This window comes from Sturnus vulgaris, chromosome 5, assembly GCF_052056855.1.
Source record: "Sturnus vulgaris isolate bStuVul1 chromosome 5, bStuVul1.hap1, whole genome shotgun sequence".
NCBI classification, from domain to species: Eukaryota; Metazoa; Chordata; class Aves; order Passeriformes; family Sturnidae; genus Sturnus; species Sturnus vulgaris.
The window spans coordinates 73,688,826-73,707,545 of NC_142247.1; the positions used below are offsets into that span (position 1 = coordinate 73,688,826).

Genomic DNA, 18,720 nt, shown 5'->3' on the forward strand with positions numbered 1-18,720 from the left:
CGGGATGTGCCCGGGATGTGCCCGGGATGTACCGGGATGTGCCCGGGATGTGCCGGGATGTGCCGGGATGTGCCCGGGATGGGCCGGGATGTGCCGGGATGTACCGGGATGTGCCCGGGATGTGCCGGGATGTACCGGGATGTGCCCGGGATGGGCCGGGATGTGCCGGGATGTGCCGGGATGTGCCCGGGACGTACCGGGATGGGCCGGGATGTACCGGGATGTGCCCGGGATATGTAGGGCAGCGCTGGGTGATTACGGAGCTTTCGGCATAAGCCCGCGGAGATTGGATCACGCTGGATTAGGCTGCACGCTCCAATCATCCTCCCCGCGCCTGGGGGCAGGGAGGGACGGACAGACGGACGGATGGGGGGTCCCCATGGCCCTCCTGGGGCAGGTGGGGGCTGTGGGGGCGCAGGTGTCCGTGTGTCTGTCTGGCCGTTCATCCGTCTGCTCGTCCAGGTAACAAACACCCAATGTCTGTCCCTCCCTGCGGCCACGTCTGTCTGTCTGTCTGTCTGTCAGACATGCACACTGCTGCCTTTCCATCCATCATCCATTCATCCATCCGTCTGTCTGTCCATCACCCATCCATCCATCCGTTTGTCTGTCCGTCCGTCCATCCATCCATCCATCCATCCATCCATCCATCATCCATCCATCCGTCTGTCTGTCTGTCCATCCATTCCTCCATCCCTCCACCAGCCTTTCCTCTGGCTCTCCATCCACCTGTCCGTCTGTCCGTCCATCTCCCACTCTGTCCATCCATCCCTCCCTCCCCCAGGGCTGGATTTAACCCCACCCCCCACTCTGCCCTGTGGGGGAGGGGTCAGGGGCGGAGCATCCAGAGCCCCACCCCCACCGACCACACCCACACACAGCTCCACCCCCCAAAAGCTCCGCCCCAAAGTCCCACCGGTGCCCCTTGGATCAGCATCCCTTGGATCAGCATCCCTTGGGACCAGCATCCCTCGGGATCAGCACCCCAGGGTCCCTCCCCTCCGTCCTGGCCCTTCCCAGCCGGCCTCATCCTCACCGTCCATTTTTGCTGCATTTTTGGGGTCAAATCCTGCAATTTGGGGCCACATCTTCCAGTCCAGGCCGCAGCAGTGCTGGGATGGGGGGAGAGGCAGAAAATCCACACGAAGACCCCCCCAAATGTCTGGGGGAGCCCCTGTAGTGCCCAGGCTGGGGGAGGGGACGGGCCCAGCCCCTCCAGTCTGTCCCAGTATGGAATGGGAGTTACTGGTCCCAGTCTCTCCAGTCTCTCCCAGTATGAAATGGGAGTTACTGGTGCAGCCTCCAGCCCCTCCAGTCATTCCCAGTACAAAATGGGAAATGCTGGTGCAGGCCCCAGCCCTTCCAGTCTCTCCCAGTATGAAATGGGAATTGCTGGTCCCAGCCCCTCCAGTCTCTCCCAGTTTGAAATGGGAATTGCTGGTCCCAGCCCCTCCAGTCTCTCCCAGTTTGAAATGGGAATTGCTGGTCCCAGCCCCTCCAGTCTCTCCCAGTATGAAATGGGAATTGCTGGTCCCAGTCTCTCCAGTCTCTCCCAGTTTGAAATGGGAGCTGTTGGTGCTCGGGGGCTGCAGGAGCCGCCCCAGCAGGAGGTCCCGACCCGTTTATTAAAGGCCGATTAAGGCAGATTAAATTAAAAACCCTCCCAGCAGCGTCTGCCGGGCTGAGCCTCCCCCGGCCCTGCTGCCCGAGCCGGGGCCCCTTTGGGGACCCCAGCCCTGCCATGGGGTGTCCCCAGAGGTCCCCAAAGCCCCGGGTCACCCCTCTGTGGCCGAGGGATGCCCGGGAGCAGCCCCATCTCTCCTCTCCTCTTTCTCTTTTCCTGCCATTCCTGCAGGATTCCCTGGATCCAGCCTCGTTCCAATAAAAATGCTGAAAACCATCCCTGCGTCTCCTGCCTCCTCCTTGGGTTTGCACTCCCCCCCCCAAAAAAAAACCCCATCAGCCATGGGGGTGGAAATGGGGGAATTCACCCCAAAAGGAGCTCAGCCCCTGGGTGGGAGCGGGGGGGATGCTCCAGCACTCCCAACGTTGATGCTGGAAGATGAAAATGAGATAAATTGCACCAAAAAAACCCCAAAAAAACCCCCAAAAAACAACACCAAACCCATCCTGGTGATGCTCAGCTCCTCCTCTGCGGCCCCAACACGGGAGAGGGGAGGGACCAAACCCCAAAACTCCCTCCAGGAAGGCAAATATTCCCAAAAATCCCCCCAAACAGGAGAGTTGGACACCTGGGTAGACACATTTGTAACAATTTATTGAATGAGGCAATAATAGACACTGGGAAAACAAGGGGGGGTCCATGCTCTGCTATTTGCCTGGTTTTTGTCTTTTTTTTGGGGGGGGGGGTGGGGACTAAAAGAACCTCATTTCATTGCCAAAGAAACACTGACTTGGAAAGCCACCGACATCTTCACGACGACGATAAAAAAATAATCATTAGGAAAAAAAAAAAAAAAATAAAACCCCAAATCCAAGAAACTTCATAAATTGGAGAACCAGGACTGTTTCTGTGGAAAGATCTCCCTCCCCTTGGAAAAAAAAGGACTGAAGAACTGTGTACAAAGAACGTTTGTTAGGTTTGTTTTTGTGGTGTTTTTTTTTGTTGTTTTTTTTTTTTTTTTTCCCCCATATAAAACAAGTAAATACAAGAATCTGAAAATTTCCTCGAAGGCGCAGCGAGACGTGGAGAACTTGGAAATCATAATTAAAAAAACCCCCCCTCAAATAACCCCCAAAATTAAATCCCACGGGAAGTGCTTGAAAGGGAGGGGGGGTTTGGTTGGGCACAAAGGTTTGGCCCAGGGGGACGCTGAGTAAAAATCTGCCCCTCCCCAAAAAAAAAACCAAAAAAACCCCACCCCACCCCCCGAAAGGTTTTTTTTTTTTTTTTTGAACCCTCCTGGGAAGGATTTTGGGGTTAAAACCGTGCTGGGAGAGGCACAGGGCAGGACCGGGGGTTGGGGAGGGGTCTCGCTCACATCCCCCCCCCTCCCCTCCCCTCCCCTCCCCTCCCCTCCCCTCCCCAAAAAGGGGAAAATTGAAAATTTTCCTGCGGGAATTGCAGGGGAGAGGTGGAGGGTTGGGCAGGGATGGGGATGAGCCCATTGAGGCAGCTCCTTGCAGAGGGAAATCCCGGGAATGTGGTGGGAAAAATAAAATAAAAACCAGGGAAAGGAGGAGGAGGGGGCGGGGGGGAGGCAGGCAAAGCCCCTTTAGAGGCGCTTCTGGAAATAATAATAATAACAACAACAACAACAACAATAATAATAATAATAAAGAAAAAAAACAAAAAAACCCAAACAAATGCAGAAAAACAACCCCAAAATGGCAGGTACGAGAGCAGAGAACAGGAACAGGTCTCCAGTGTGCACCAAGGATCCTCGGCAGGCTCCTGGAAGAGAGAGAATCATCCCTTCGGGAGGTCTCCACCCCCTGCAGTCACACATGCATTTCTTCTTCTTCTTCTTCTTCTTTTTTTTTTAATTTTTTTTTAATTTTTTTTGGTGTTTTTTTTTCCCAGGAGAGGAGTCTTTTTTTTTTTTTTTTTTTTTTTCCCCCAAACTTCTTTTGTGGTTTGTTGGTTTTTTTTTTTATTTTTATTTTTTTATTTTTTGTCCGGAGAGGGTTTTTAAGGAATATAAAAGTCCATATTAAAATCTTTGATACCTAATTTGCTGTCGAGGTCGGTGCTGGCTGAGGGTGTCCGTGCTGCCCCCCAGCTTCCTCCTGCTCGATCCCACATGGGGGAAAACTGGGCATAAAGGGTGGCTTTATTTTTATTTTCTTTTCAACCTCCTCGGAATCAAAGTCCCGTGTCACAATTTGGCTTCTGGCTCCTCCGAGAGAGCAGAGTGGCGCTAGAAAAATGCACTTTACACACATCCTCTGCCAGGAATTTTTTTTTTTTGTTTTGTTTTTTTTTTTCTATTTTTCTCGTTTTAGAAAAAAAAAAAAAAAAAAAAAAAAAAAAGTCACCAAAAACCTTTCGTTTGCAAACGCCACCTGATTGCATCTCTGGAGAGAGGCGTGGAAAAAACAAAACAAAACAAAAAAAAACCAAAACAATCTTGAGAGGTGAGGAGAAGGGTGAGGACGGAGCTGCTGCCGTGTCACTGGTCCAGGGTCACCACCTCCACGGCCTGGCCGTCCATGGTGACAGCAGTGTCCGCTATCCTGGTGGCCACCGGGGCCATGGCCACCTGCACCGGCCCATTGCCCTGCGCCAGGCTGGTCACCACCGTCTGGTACATGCTCACCGGGATCTGCACCAGCCCTGCGGGGACAAAGGGACACGGGACATCAGCGGGGACAGAGAGAACAGGGAGGGGACAGAGAGAACAGGGAGGGGACACGGGGGACACAGAACACAGGGGACACAGGGGACAGAGAGAACAGGGAGGGGACACGGGGGACACGGGGGACACAGAACACAGGGGACACAGGGGACAGAGAGAACAGGGAGGGGACACGGGGGACACGGGGGACACAGAACACAGGGGACACAGGGGACAGAGAGAACAGGGAGGGGACACGGGGGACACGGGGGACACAGAACACAGGGGACACAGGGGACAGAGAGAACAGGGAGGGGACACAGGGGACACGGGGGACACAGAACACAGGGGACACAGGGGACAGAGAGAACAGGGAGGGGACACGGGGGACACGGGGGACACAGAACACAGGGGACACAGGGGACAGAGAGAACAGGGAGGGGACACGGGGGACACGGGGGGCACAGAACACAGGGGACACAGGGGACATCAGGAGGGGACAGAGAGAACAAGGAGGGGACACAGGGGACACAGAACACAGGGGACACAGGGGACAGGGGACATCAGGAGGGGACAGAGAGAACAGGGAGGGGACACGGGGGACACAGAACACAGGGGACACGGGGGACAGAGAGAACAGGGGACATCAGCGGGGACAGAGAGAACAGGGGACAGAGAGAACAGGGAGGGGACACGGGTGACACAGGGGACATAAGCAGGGGACACAGGGGACAGGGAGGGGACAAAGGGGACACGGGGGACACAGGGGACAGGGGACATCAGGAGGGGACAGAGAGAACAAGGAGGGGACACAGGGGACACAAGGGACACGGGTGGCATTAAGAAGGGATAAGGTAGAGGGGACACAAGGGACACGGGTGGCACCAGCAGGGACTGAGGCTCTGCCGTGGCCCTGAGGTCCCCAGGGGTTTGAGGGCTCCATTTGTGCTGCTCCAAGGGAGGCTTTTTGGGTGGTTTGGGAGGCTTTTTGGGTGGTTTGGGAGGTTTTTTGGGTGGTTTGGGAGGCTTTTTGGGTGGTTTGGGAGGTTTTTTGGGTGGTTTGAGAAGTTTTTTGGGTGGTTTGGGACGTTTTTTGGGTGGTTTGGGAGGTTTTTTGGGTGGTTGGAGTTCTCACACCTGGAGGAGAGACCTCAACTCCATAAAGACCTGGAGCTGCTGGAGCAAATCCAGAGGAAACCCCAGAGCTGCTCCCAGGGCTGGAACCCCCTGGGAGAGCTGGGAATGTTCCCTGGAGAAGGAGAGGATCCAGGGAGAGATTCCAGAACATTCCAGGAACTAAAGGGGCTCCAGGAGAGCTGGAGAGGGACTGGGGACAAGGGACAGAAGGACAGGACACAGGGAATGGCTTCAGATTGGGAAAGGGGAGATTGGGGAATTAGGAATTGCTGGCTGGGCTGGAATTGCCAGAGAATCCCTGGAATGTCCAAGGTTGGAGCACTCAGGGACAGTGGGAGGTGTCCCTGCCCATGGTCTGGGCTGGAACTGGATGATCTTTTAAAGTTCCTTCCCACCCAAACCATCCCAGACCTGCATCCATGAAAAGCAGCAGCCAGGAGGGTCTGGATCCAGGGTCTGTGCCTTGGACCTGCCCTCCACGGAACCAGGGGGTGGCAGCAGGGATGGGATGGGGGTCACAGGGGTGGCAGCACCTTGGGGCTCACACCCCGGGGCTGGGAGGCTGCAGGGAGGGAATGAGGATGAGGAGGAATGAAATGACATCATTCTGGGAGGAGGAACCCAAGCCGGGCACGTGTAGGGACCATCAGGATGAGTTTTCCTGAGGCCACCCCACAGCCCAGCAGGGCTCCCCCACTCACACTCCCCACACACCATTTCCACTGGATGTGCCCAGAGTTGGGACCCAGGGCGCTGAGGGAGGGATGGATTTGGCTCCTGCCATCCCCTGTAACTCTGCAGGGCACTCGGTGGCACATGACAGAATGTCACTGCTCTGCATCCACGGACCCCCTTACAACCCCACTACAACCCCTTTACAACCCCTTTACAACCTCATTACAACCTCATTACAAACCCCTTTACAACTCCATTACAACCCCACTACAACCCCTTTACAACCTCATTACTACCCCACTACAACCTCATTACAACCCCCTTTACAACCCCTTTACAACCCCACTACAACCTCATTGCAACCTCATTACAAACCCATTATAAACCCCTTTACAACTCCATTACAACCTCATTACAACCCCACTACAACCCCTTTACAACTCCATTATAAACCCCTTTACAAACCCCATTACAACCCCATTACAACGCCATTACAACACCTTTACAAATTCCATTACAACCCCATCACAACCCCTTTACATCCCCCATTACAACCCCACTACAACCCCTTTACAAACCCCATTACAACACCTTTACAAATTCCATTACAATCCCATTACAACCCCATTACAAACTCCATTACAACCCCATCACAACCCCTTTACAAACCCCATTATAAACCCACTACAACCCCTTTACAAATTCCATTACAATCCCTTTACAACCCCATTCCAACCCCATTCCAACCCCATTCCAACCCCTCTCCATGACAATTCCCTTCCTCCTGCCCCCTCTCCATCCTTCTCCCCCCACAGGGGAAGGGCACTCAGGGCCCCACAAGCCAAAGTTGTCCCTGGCACTGGCCCCAGGCTCTCACACGTGTTTCTGTGCCACATAAACCAGAGAAAGGAAAGCAATTCCCCTTCCTCAGCCCTTGCCCAGCCATGGACGGGTCCAGCAAAGCAGGAACAGCTTTTCCCAAGGCTGGCCCAGCTGCAGGAATGGATCAGATGCCTCCAGGCCCAGGATGGAGCTGGCAAAGGGAGGAAAAGGCCCAAAGGTGACAACAAAACAACGAGGCCCCTGAGGGTTGTTCACTGTGATGTGAATGGTGGGAAGAGGAAAAAAATGGCAAGGAGCACTGGACAGAGCTGGGCAGGGGAGGGGAATGGGAAATGCTGCAGGCTGGGAGGAGAAATTCCAGCTCTGCTCCAGATTATCCCTGTGCCCACCTCCACCTCTGGCTTGGCCAAGGGACATTTGGACAAGCGAGACAATTTAGACATTTCAGAAACTACCCACAGCTCCTCTGCTGGGGGAAAAAAAGCATTTTTAAATCCTTCCAGCAGCCCAGCAGGGGATGGATGAGCAGCCCTGCCAGGGGATCCCTTTGGGATGAGGAGCAGGGAGCAGAGCTGTGCCCCTCCAAGGGCAGGGGTTTGGTAAGAGAGGCAGCTCTGTGTCCTCACATAACTCGGTGTGCAGACAGGAAAGCTTAGGAGTTAATCGTGCTGAGCAGGGGGGTGACCTCCAGCATCCTCCCCTCGGGCTCCCAAAGCCATTTCCGAAATTTCCTGTTCCCCAAGCCCACCCAAGGAATGGTTTCCCTGCCTGGCTGTGGAGCACCACGAAAGGCACGGGGGCAGGGGGAGGTTCCCAGCTCTGCTCAGTGACAATTTCGGAGAACAGAACACACGAGCAAAGAGAGCTCAGGCTCAGCCCTGCTGGGGGAAATCTGGGAGCAGAGCCCTCGGGGGAACACAGCACATCCCAGCTGAGGCAGGAGCTGGAGCTGTGGCCCGGGATGCTCCTCAAATCCCCGCTCCAGACCGAGCCACATTAACCCTTTGGGTGCCGGGGGCTGTTAAACCACAGCAGATCAAAGGACACCAATGGACGACCCGAGGAGCTGGGCCACCACCACCCCCCCGTGGGCCACGAGCCACGCCACCTTCCAGCCACTGCGCTGTCCCCAAAGCAGGTGCTGCGAGCCCCGAGCAGCCACCGAGGGGAATTTGGGGATGGGTGGGAGGATTTTGGGACAAGGCTTGGCCCGGGCACCTCTGGGAAGAGTCCGTGAGAGACGGATCCCGTTGTGCACGGGATTAACACAAATCTCCTCAGCAGATGACGCGGTGGCCCTTCCTGCCATGCCAGGGGTGGTGACAAACCAGAGCAGGAGAGGGCTGCAAAGTCTGCCGGGCATTAGAGCAGAGCTGATCGCCCTTGGGAGAGAGACGATTAAACACGGAGATCTGTAATCAGGTCTGGGATTGGCCCCGCGCTGCATCTGCTCAGACCTGTGCCCTGATTAGCCCTAATCTAGCTGGCATATGTTAATCTAAAGCATGGATTTCAGACCCTTTCAATTGTATTAAAAACAGGAAATCCATTAGACAAAAAAAAAAAAAAAAAAAAAAAGCGACCCTCCCCTCCCAAAAAAAAAGCAACTCCCCAAATTTGTCGGGTGTTTGGAAAATGCATTTCTGCAAAGAAAGTGGAACGGGGCTGGCAGGGAAATGGGATCCCACTGGGATCGGTGGCTGCCCTGGGGGGGACAGGAGCAGAGGTGATGGATCACACACACAAAACACCCCCAGGCTGTGCCTGTGCCTCCCCTCCGTGAAGCCACCCCAAAAAAAAAAGATGTTTTATGTTGGAAGAGCTGCTGGGATTGGGAGGAAGGAGGGCCTGGCACGGCTGGTGATGCCAAGGAAGAGCCATGGAAGGGCAGAGGGGCTGGATCCAGAGCTGCAGTCCATGGTTGGCTCTCTGCCAGAGGAGGTGAAACCTCAGGATCTACCTGAGAGACAGAGCGACACCAAGTCTGACACTGCAGTCTCACCTGGCACACAGCAGAAGGGAATAAGAGCAGCTGCCTTGATGCCACCTTTCAGGTGACTCCATTAAACCCCCCCAAAGGGCTTTAGGAGCCAAGGGTGGGTGCTGGGATGGTTCAGTGCCCAGGGAATGGGGCACAAGGATCAGAAATGCCCTGGACATCCAGGATTGCTCGGGTCACCAGTGCCTGCCTTTAACACCCTCTCACCTTTCAAAAAGTGAGAAAAACTCTTCTTTGGTGGCACCAACAAGATCGAGGAGTGATCTCCTGCCCAGACAAACTCCCAAGGGAGCAGCCCCTGGCAGGGGAGGGGAAGGGAGGTGGAGAAGCATTTCCGTGTGAATCAATGGTGATGCAGGGGGCCAGGAGTGCTGGGAAATGCCCAAGTCCAGGCTGAGGCAGCAAGGGGAGGTGTGGGAGCCTCCACAACGTCCCTGTGCTTGGGGAAAGAGGCCAAGAGTGGAGCTGGTAGCCCTGATGGAGCTGCCACGTGTTCATCTAAAGGATGGATTTCAGAGCCTTGCCATTGTAATAGAAACGGGAAATCTATTAGAGAAAAAATAACCCAAAACAACAAAACCGCACACAAACAAAACAAAAAAAAAACCAACAACAAAAACAAACAAACAAAAACAAAAAAAACAAACCCAGAAAACCAAAACATATAAAAAACCAAAACTAAAACAAATAAAAAACCAAAACAAAACCAAACAAAACCAAAACCAAAACCAAACAAAAAACCCAACCAACCAATCAAACAAACAAACAAAAAAAACCCAACAAAAAAACCCCAAAACCAACCAACCAAACGAAAAAAAAACCCCAAAAACCAAACAAAAAACCACCAAAACAAAAACAAATTAAAAAAAAAAACCCAACCCCAAAAAAGCCCCAAATTTTCGAATCTTTGATAAAATCCAAGGAAGGGCAGTGGGGCCTGAGTGTGACCTGGGGGAGTTTCTGGCCCTGCAGTTTGTGATGGCACAGGGGAATTCTGCTGCAGGAGTGGGGACACGAGGTCTGGGGTGATGGGGCAGCACAGAATTCTCAGAATTCTTGCTCTTGGGGAGTTCTTTAATGGGACAAAACAGAAAATGCACAATGAGGGATCACCTTGGAGCCCCTCAGAGAGCACAGGGCATTGTCTGGTTTTTAGCAAGGCAACATCATCTGCTCAGAACCCAGAACCTGAGCTGAGAGCTGCAGGATCCTCTCCAAAAGCTGCAGGTGAGGATCCAGAGAATTAAAAATAATTTATCATTTTCTTGGACACCCAAGGTGTAAATGCTGCAAGGGCACCTCAGCCCCCTGCTTCAGCACCAAATGGAAAAGGATTAAAATAAAAGTGGAATTTTCCACTGGAGTTTCTTGGCCATTGGCTCATTGAGAGTTTTGTTTCCACCAACACTGAGGGAAAAGCAGAGCAAATCCTGCCAAAGCACCTTCTCCTTTTCCTCCTGCAGAGGCAAATCCAGGGGGAATTCCTGTGCTCAGGGATGCCCTGCAGGGCCCCAGCACACGGGGCTGCAGGGACCAGCTCACCACCAGGCTCCTTCCAGAGCCACGGGGCACTTCTGAAGATGTGATGGAAGAATTCCCATCAGTGGCTTAGAATTATTACATTTTAATCCACACCAAAAAAAAACACCAACCAACAACCAAACCAAAAAAACAAAAAAAACACCAAAAAACCCCACCAAACCAAACCAAAAACCCACAAAACTAAACCCCTCTTCCCTTTCCGAATTTAAATTTCATTTCAAGCTGGAGAACAGAGCCTGAGCATCACCTGAGGCAGAATTAAGCTGTCCCTGCTTCAGCTCAGTCCTCACTTAGAGCTGCCCCTCTAGTGCTGGCTCTGTTAAACTGCAGTGGATTTGTCACCCAGGAGAGGGGACAAGCACAGGGAATGTGGGAAGGAAGGTTTTTCCTGGGCTCCAGAGCTGCAAGCTTAGAGAATAACCTGTCTAAGCCTCCTTGATGAGCTGGCTTTGGCGTGGACACACCTGAGAAGATTAGAAATCCATCGTGCTCCAACACAGATAAAAATAGAGAAATGCAGAGAGCCCAAAGCTCTGCTCCAGCTGGGCTTGGATTCCCCACGAGCTGCTGGGACAAAACACGGGGCACACAGGAATGGTCTGTGCCAAAGTGCTCAGGAAACACCTCGGGGTAAATGTGCTCCTCTTCTCAGAAATCGGGTGTTAAAGGCACGAGGAAATTCTGAATTATCACCCCAAAAAGGGTCCCTGGTAGATTTTGCCATAAATATTTTGCTGACTGCCCTGTTGTGTTTTTAATGTCCCCACGGGGGCTGTCCCAGAGCATGAGACTGGTTTTAATGCTGCTTTTTTAAACAGCTTTTAGGGTCCTGTATTTCCCACAGGTTTTTATTAATGGCTGCTGGGTGAAGCACGGCAGGGCAACACCTCAAATGACAAAAACATTTTATTACCTGAGGGATATCACCACATCCCAAAGGCATTTCAACCCCAAACGGTGTCCAGGCACAAAAACCAGGCACACACAGCCCCTAAAAAAACACCAAGGGGGACCTAAAGGTGCAAAACCAGCTAAATTCCAAACTTCCACCACAAAAATCCACTCACCTGATGAACCCTCTGCCACGCCCCAACTGAAAAATCTGCTGCTGGGATGCCAGACAATGAAATGTCAAGTGTAAAAGGCTGAGGAAAGGGGAAATATTACAGCTGGAGAAGGGGGATTTAATTCATTGGAAATGCACCCTTTGGTTTAATGGGTGAGAGCAAAAATTCAGTGCCCACATAGGAACAGAGCAGAGCAACTCAAATATTCCTAATTCCATAGGGAACACTGAGTGTGGAAGGGGGAGGTGAGGATAAGGCACTGCCAGGTATTTCCCAAATATTTGGATGAACCTTTTGATTGGTCCAGAGAGGAAAAGCTGCAGCAGAGCAGTGAAATCCTCTCATGGAGAAACTCAGGCCACCTCCACCAAAACTCTCCACAATTCCCCCAGGGATGAGGGATGGACAAGGAGCAGGAATTGATGCCAAAGTGGAATTTCTTACCCAGCCCAAGAGCATCAGGCTGGCAAATTCATGAAATGCAGGCACTCCTGGGAGGAGCCCCGTGTGATTTTAGGGCTCTGAGGGTCTGGCTGGTTTCAGTGGGGCCAGACATGGGCACATCCCACACAGCACACGGGGACATAAAGCAGCCATTGTGCTGGCAGAAAGGCAATCTGTAACCAGATAGGCCCTGGCTCCATTTTAAAACCCATTTTCCCAGCTTTTTTTTTTCTTTTTCTTTTTTTTTTTTTTGCTGATTTGCTCCCCAGGAGCTTTCCCTGCCACAACAGGGTGAACATTCACGGGGTCTGCTCCCCCCTGTGCCCCATCAGTGCCTCTGTGCCAGGCAATTCTGTGCCCTGGAGCCACCAGAGGTGGCAGGAGCCTCCTCTGGAGGAGGAGAATTCCCTGGGAAGGCGTTTCAGGTTTAATCTGGGGGGCTGGAGCTGTGCTGATCTGCTGGAGCCTCACCTGGCACTAGGTCCTGCCCAGACACCAGCAGGTAAGCTTGGCTTTTTTTTCCTCAGGGGAAAAGAGGATAAAAAAAAAAAAACACCTGAAGGTTCCTTTTTTTTTTTTTTTCCCCTCACTTTTCCCTCAAAGCACAACCTCCAAATCCAGCTGGGAAAGCATCCCAGCTCCAGAGCAGCACATCCCCTCCTGCAGCAGTGCCCTGCACAGGACAAGGGACAGCCTTGGCACAGTTCCCCCCTAAGCTAAACAATAAATCAATAAATCAATAAATCAAGAAATCACAGCGAACACACACGACTCAGATGTGGAACTTTTCATGCAAAAAGCAAGTTTTTACAGTCCACATTCCTCCTTTTTTTCTTTTTTTTCTTTTTTTTTTTTGTTTTTTTTTTTGTACACCACCTTCTCCCACTGCCTGGCAGGTGGGATGGGTTCCCACTCCTCAGAGTATTTATCCTTGGAATGCTGCTGCCTCTGGCAGATTCCTCCCTCTTCAACTCTGCACATCTGCTGCTAAAAACATAAAATCCACAAAGTTTGGGCTCTGGCCTGGTGACTGAAGGCACAGAATTTTTGTGCCCCAACCACCCAGGGGTTGGAATTGTCCTTTGTACACCAAGAGAAAACAACGACGGGTGCAGGGAGAGGGATGAGTTTGTTTTCCCCAAAAAGAAGATTTCCAGCTGTTCTGTCCCTCTGGATATGCAAAGTGCAGATTTGTGGCACGTGGGTGAGGTTGGTGAGGAGAATCAAGAAATGCAAGAACCCAACCTGTCCTTTCCCAGGCAGGCAGGACAGGCTGGGAAATGAGAGAGCTGTGCTGGTGGTGGCTGGAGAATTCTTTAATTCTTTCTGCTTTTTTATTTGCTGGGATGATTCAGGCCTGAGTCCCACAGGTGAGGAAGCAAATCTCCACCAGCACACACACACAGAGAAACCCTAAAACCTGCAGGAATTCAAACCTCTTAATACATAATTCCTATTTGGAAGTGCAACTCAAAAAAAAATTTTTTTTTTTTTTTTTTTGGCAAGGAAAAAGCATCAGGAACCTCTGAGAATGACATCATAACTCATCAGAGCAATGGGAAACAAGCAAGCACCAAACCCAGTGCTGGCTGTGATGGAACAGAAACCCCCCTGGCTGCTGATCCCTGCCACTTCAAAGGAGCTGAACGTCCCCTCTTCATGCCAGCAATAAAATCCCACTTCCATTAGCTCCATGTCCACCACTTAAACACAGCAGTCCCAATTTCCACACCAATTAGAGCCCCTCTGATGGCTGGGAGTACAAAGCTTTGGGGTTTTTTTTTTTGGTGTTTTTTCTCCCCTGATGGGGAGAGGTGGAAGGGAAGAGATCAGGGGGGCTCGGGGGAATAGCAGAGAGCCTTTCACTGCCAGGGCTCCTGCTCAAATCTGTCCTAGGCCACGGGAACAGATGGTCCCTCCCCAGGGCTGGGCTGGGGCTTACATGAAACAAGGGATTGTCTCAGGGCCACTGCTGGACAATTTCTTGCAGCCTCCAACACCCTGCTGGTGTTTTCTGCTGGAAAAACCCAGGGATTCCACAAGTAACTGCTTGTACCTGGTGCCAGGCACCTCAATCCTGCAGGGAGCAGAGGGGAATTGCTGCAGGAATGTGGATGTCAGGATAAAAGCACCTGCTGCAGCTGTGAGCAGCAAAACAAACTCACTGGGCAACCCCCTGGGAGGTTTGGAAGGTGAAAATCGTGGGGAAAATGGAGATGGGGAATTCAGGGGTCCGTGGTAACAAACAGGGGGAGGAAGTTTGCTGCAGTCTGTAAGCTGGGGATGGGAATTGTAAAGCCAAGATTAATTTGAAACCAATTCCAAGCCAGTGCTCCCTCACTCTGTGTCTTCTCCAGGACAAAACTGGATGGGAAAAAAATCCCCTGAGTATCCCAGGAGCCATCAGGAAGTGTCACCCAGAGAGAAGAGGAATTTGTATAAATGTGAGGGAATAAATGATGCCCAAAGATATGGAGGGTGGGAGATAGAAGTCAAATTCAGGCTTAAAAATGCCACTCATGGTTTTGGAAAAAAAAAAAGAAAAAAAATTAGAGGAGGAAAAAAAAAAAATAAAATTCTTGGAACCTGTTCTGCCAGGAGAAATCCTGGAAGTCTGTGCTGCTGACCTGGCTTTTCAGGGATGGCTCCAGAGAAATGCAGTGGGGATGGAGCCTCGTGGCAGGGGAAAATAGGGCGATTCCCTGGAATCTTCCTGCACAGCTGGTTCCCCACCGAGGATTACTGCTGTCACATGAGCTGCTTTACAGCAAAGCCAAGCTGGCTCCACGGGCTGAGAAGGTCACTGGGAGACAGGGGGCCTGCAGGGACAGACACACGGACACATCACCCTGCCCTGCCACTGCTGCTGCCTCCCCACGGGGACACCGGGCTGCGGGAAAATCCTTCCTGCTGCTCCAGGGGGCGAGGGAACGTGGTTTTAGCTGCAGGGCACATCACAGGAGGGATATCCCAGTGCTCAGCCTCTCGCTGCCCTTTGATCGAGCTCCAGGCCCTGATGGTGACAAATTTCCCTTCTGTTCCTTGGCTGCTCACCCGTGTTTTGGACAGAGGCACCCGATGGTCACCAGCCAAGGGACACCGAGGTGTCTCCTCAGGCTCAAATAACAGCCCAGTCAACCCCAGAGCAGGAAATGTCCTCCTCAAGCCCAAAGCTAACGTCAAGGATGAGGAAAAAAGAAATCAGAAATCGGAAAGTTCAGCCCAGCCACTTGGGGAAATTCATGAAAACCTCCCCATCCTCCTCGCCGGCTCTGCCAGGGCACAAGGAAAAGCTTTCTGCAGGACAGGGCTCTTTACTATGCCCCAGAGGCATAAAACAGATGGGGCTGTGCTTTTAGGCTTTAAAATCAGAGCCTGCTCAGGAGATCCGATGAGGAGAATAAATCCAGGCACACAGAGATGCTCGGGATGTGCTGGGAAAAAGCAACAGAGGAACTCGGGAGCTCAGACCCCGCTAAGGAAGCAGCTGAGGCTCTCGGAAAAGAAAGTCAGAGCACTTTTCAAGGCAAAGAAAACCAATAAAGAAAGAAAACCTCGAGTTTGGAGAAGTCCACCCAGGAAGTGGGGAATGCACATTCCAAAGAGGAGCAGGGAGAGAGGGAGAACACAAACCACAGATCCCAACAGGGAGGGAGCTCTGGTGTAAAACAAAAGGCCACGAGCTCGGTCAATGAAGAGGCAGCAGAGCTCAGTGCAGGGAGCTGCAGGCAGGGCCTTTCTCCATCCCTGGAGCTGCCTGGCTGGGGGCAGAGCTCACAAAGGCCCAGCTCATTTCCTAAGATGCCTCCTGCAGCAACGACAGCTTGCTGGGATTGCAGCCAGCTTCCCATTTGGATCAGGTTGCACCCCACACCCCCTGACAGCCACACAGCCATTAAGGGCCTGCAGCTCCCAAAGTGCCCTCGGGTCACAGCAGCCTCCATCCATTCCCAATTCCTCCATCAATTCCCAATTTCCAGCTCTGTGCTGCACACGGTGGCCTGACCCAGCCCAGCCCGGGGCCACCAGGGATGGCAGGAGCTGTGCCCAGCAGATTGGGGTGCAGGGGGATCAGAGAGCAGGGGAAGCACAGCTAATTAATTCCTTAATGAAGGGTGGTGCAGCAGAGCAGTGACACCCCCAGCCTTGCCCGGGGTGCAGAGCTGTCCCTTCCCACCAAGGCAGTGAGACAGGGGATTGAAAATTAAGGAACAGCTTATCCAAAAACCCACGACAACGAGGAATGCCTGACATTTGCTATGTTTGCAAAAATCAAGAGAAAAGGCAGAGTGCTTTGTGATAAACGGAGCCAGGACCTGCAAACAGGGTGAGGGGTGCAAAGCAACCAGTGATAAACGATAAATCCAAAACCCTAAACCAGCAAGAAGCAAATCTCAAGCCTTGCAAGCCAAAATCTGCCCAAATGTGCACTGGGAGATGCTCCAGCTGTGTGGGACCACTGCCCATGCCCAGCCCTGGGCAGTGAAGGTCACTGGGGATCAGCTGAAGGAACTGCCCTGAGCTCCAGGCACAAACTCAGCTCACGAGGGGGGAGAGCTGGGATCTGTCTTTGGGGTTTCCTGGAGGAGCAGGGTGGAGCAGCAGCATCACCAAACTGTCCTGGGATCCCTGCTCTTAGAAAACCTTGGATCTTGGAAGATCTGCCAGACACGGCTCCAAAAGCTGAGCTTGGGGTTGCCACACGTTTGGATAGTTTGGAGTGAGTTGTTCCTACAGGGAGAATCCACCACACACCCAGGGAATTTCATGCTGGGAGAAAGGAGCAGCAAAGCAGAGCTGGTTGGTGATTTTGGCTTCATCCACCCAGCACGGATGTGTGCAGCACCAATGGCACCGAGCTGCTTCCCCAGCCTGGGGGAGCCTGTCTGCACCTCCTGAGGCAGCTCTGCTGGCCAAGCCTCTGCTCTGGGCTAGGTGAAGGGTGGAGGAAGAGGAAAATACCTGGAAAAAGGATTCAGGGCTGGATTTCTGAGCCCACCCGTGCCCTTCTCCCCAAGCTAAGGGCTACAAATAAAAGAGCACCAGGCTGGAGATGTGCAGCTTGTCAGGAGAGCAATTCCCTATCCCAGCCTGGAGCCAAAACACCCATCCCAGAGGGTGGCACTGCTGAGATCTGCTTGGAGACACAAACCAAAACCACCTCCATCCTTCCCATCCCCACTGCTGGACTGGGAACAGGGGCAAAAAAAATGAAATGTTTGTCTGCCCAGCTCTGTGCTTCCAGATGTATTCAGGAAACTCTGCTGGCTGCCATTCCTTAGACAGGAGTTTGTCCAAGGATTAAAATTCCCATCTGCTGCAGATATCCCAAAAAGTTTGCTGTGACCCCAGAGCCACATGTCCTGACAGCCCCAGACACCCAGAGGGGACCAGGAAAGCTCAGGATGTGGCTCTCAAAGCCAAACTGCTGTGGATTTCATCTCCATAAAACTGAAAAAAAAACCCCTGGAATTTAACGTGAATGTTGGTGGTGGTAAAGTCAAGTGGAAAGTCATTAAATGATCACAAAATCATGGGCTGGTTTTGGGTGGGAAGGGACCTTAAAGATCATCCAGTGCCACCCCTGCCATGGCAGGGACACCTCCCAATGTCCCAGGGTGCTCCAAACCCAATGTCCAACCTGGCCTGGGACATTCCAGGGATTCTCTGGCAATCCCAGCCCAGCCAGCAATTCCTCATTCCCAAGATCCCATCATCCCTGTGTCCTGTCCCTCTGTCCCTTGTCCCCAGTCCCTCTCCAGCTCTCCTGGAGCCCCTCCAGGCCCTGCCAGGGGCTCTGAGCTCTCCCTGGAGCTTTGGTTTCTCGAAGACAGAGAAAAGCAGGATCCAGGGAACACAAACACATCCCTTCACCTGCCAAAAGGCCTCTTGGCAGCACCCAGCCTGCACTGAGCTGCTCCTTCTGAAGCCACCTGAATTCCTGAGGGGCTGGGAGATGAAGGTGCAGAAGTCTGGAAAAATATCTTAAAAATCCACCAAACAAGCTGCCTTCAAATCCAAGCTAAACCCACAACAAATCCCAGTCAAGCATCACATTCAGCCTGACTAATTCCTGGTTTTGGGACAAAGAGTAAATTGTGGGATTTAATAAAAAAAACAACTGGGATCTATCAAATATGAAACTTCCCAATATGACAACTCAGAAGACAGTGCCAGAACATCTGAATTTTCCAAGGGAAATTCAGGATGAGCCAAAAGAACTTCAGCTTCCTGTTGGCATGGCAAGGATGGGAACTGCTTCAGGTAGTCAGACCTGCTTTAAATTCTTGGCCCAGCCAACAGGCAGCTCCTCTTTCAAAATTTATGGCTAAAGAAGAAACCCTGCCCAGCCTGGAGTCCTGCTCCCAGAACAAAAGGGAACATATTGCAAGTGTGCTGAGAGAGGAGGGCTGCTGTCTATTCCTTTAAATGTAATGTTAATGCCCTGTAATCAGCTTTAATTTTTAAACAGAGCCAGCCCTCCTGTCCATTTCCCCTAATTCAGGACACGTGGAAGGTAAATGGCCTGTGCTTAAACAGGGCTGTGACAGCTGGGCAGCCTGCAAGGCTCTGCATGTCAAAACTCAGCAGGGCAAGGGGGGAGCCCAGGCCAGGCCAGGCCAGAGGGGCCAGGGCTCCATTAGGGGCTGGCACCAATGATGGAAGTGATGGAACTTGGCAAGGAAAGGCTGCAGAGGTGGGGCCCTGCCCCAGG

At 52.3% G+C, this 18,720-nt stretch overlaps 1 protein-coding gene across 3 annotated transcripts in view; it reads right to left on the bottom strand.

The window, feature by feature from the left end:
• Nucleotides 1-2,257: 2,257 nt before the first annotated feature.
• The window catches only part of NRF1 (nuclear respiratory factor 1), a 58,902-nt gene continuing 42,439 nt past the window's right edge, over nucleotides 2,258-18,720 (bottom strand). For all 3 annotated transcript variants that reach the window (XM_088166086.1, XM_088166084.1, XM_088166085.1), the window contains one exon: nucleotides 2,258-4,297. In XM_088166086.1, coding sequence (XP_088022212.1) covers nucleotides 4,134-4,297 — 164 coding nt within the window. In that variant the 3' untranslated portion in view covers nucleotides 2,258-4,133. The remainder of the gene's footprint in view (nucleotides 4,298-18,720) is intronic.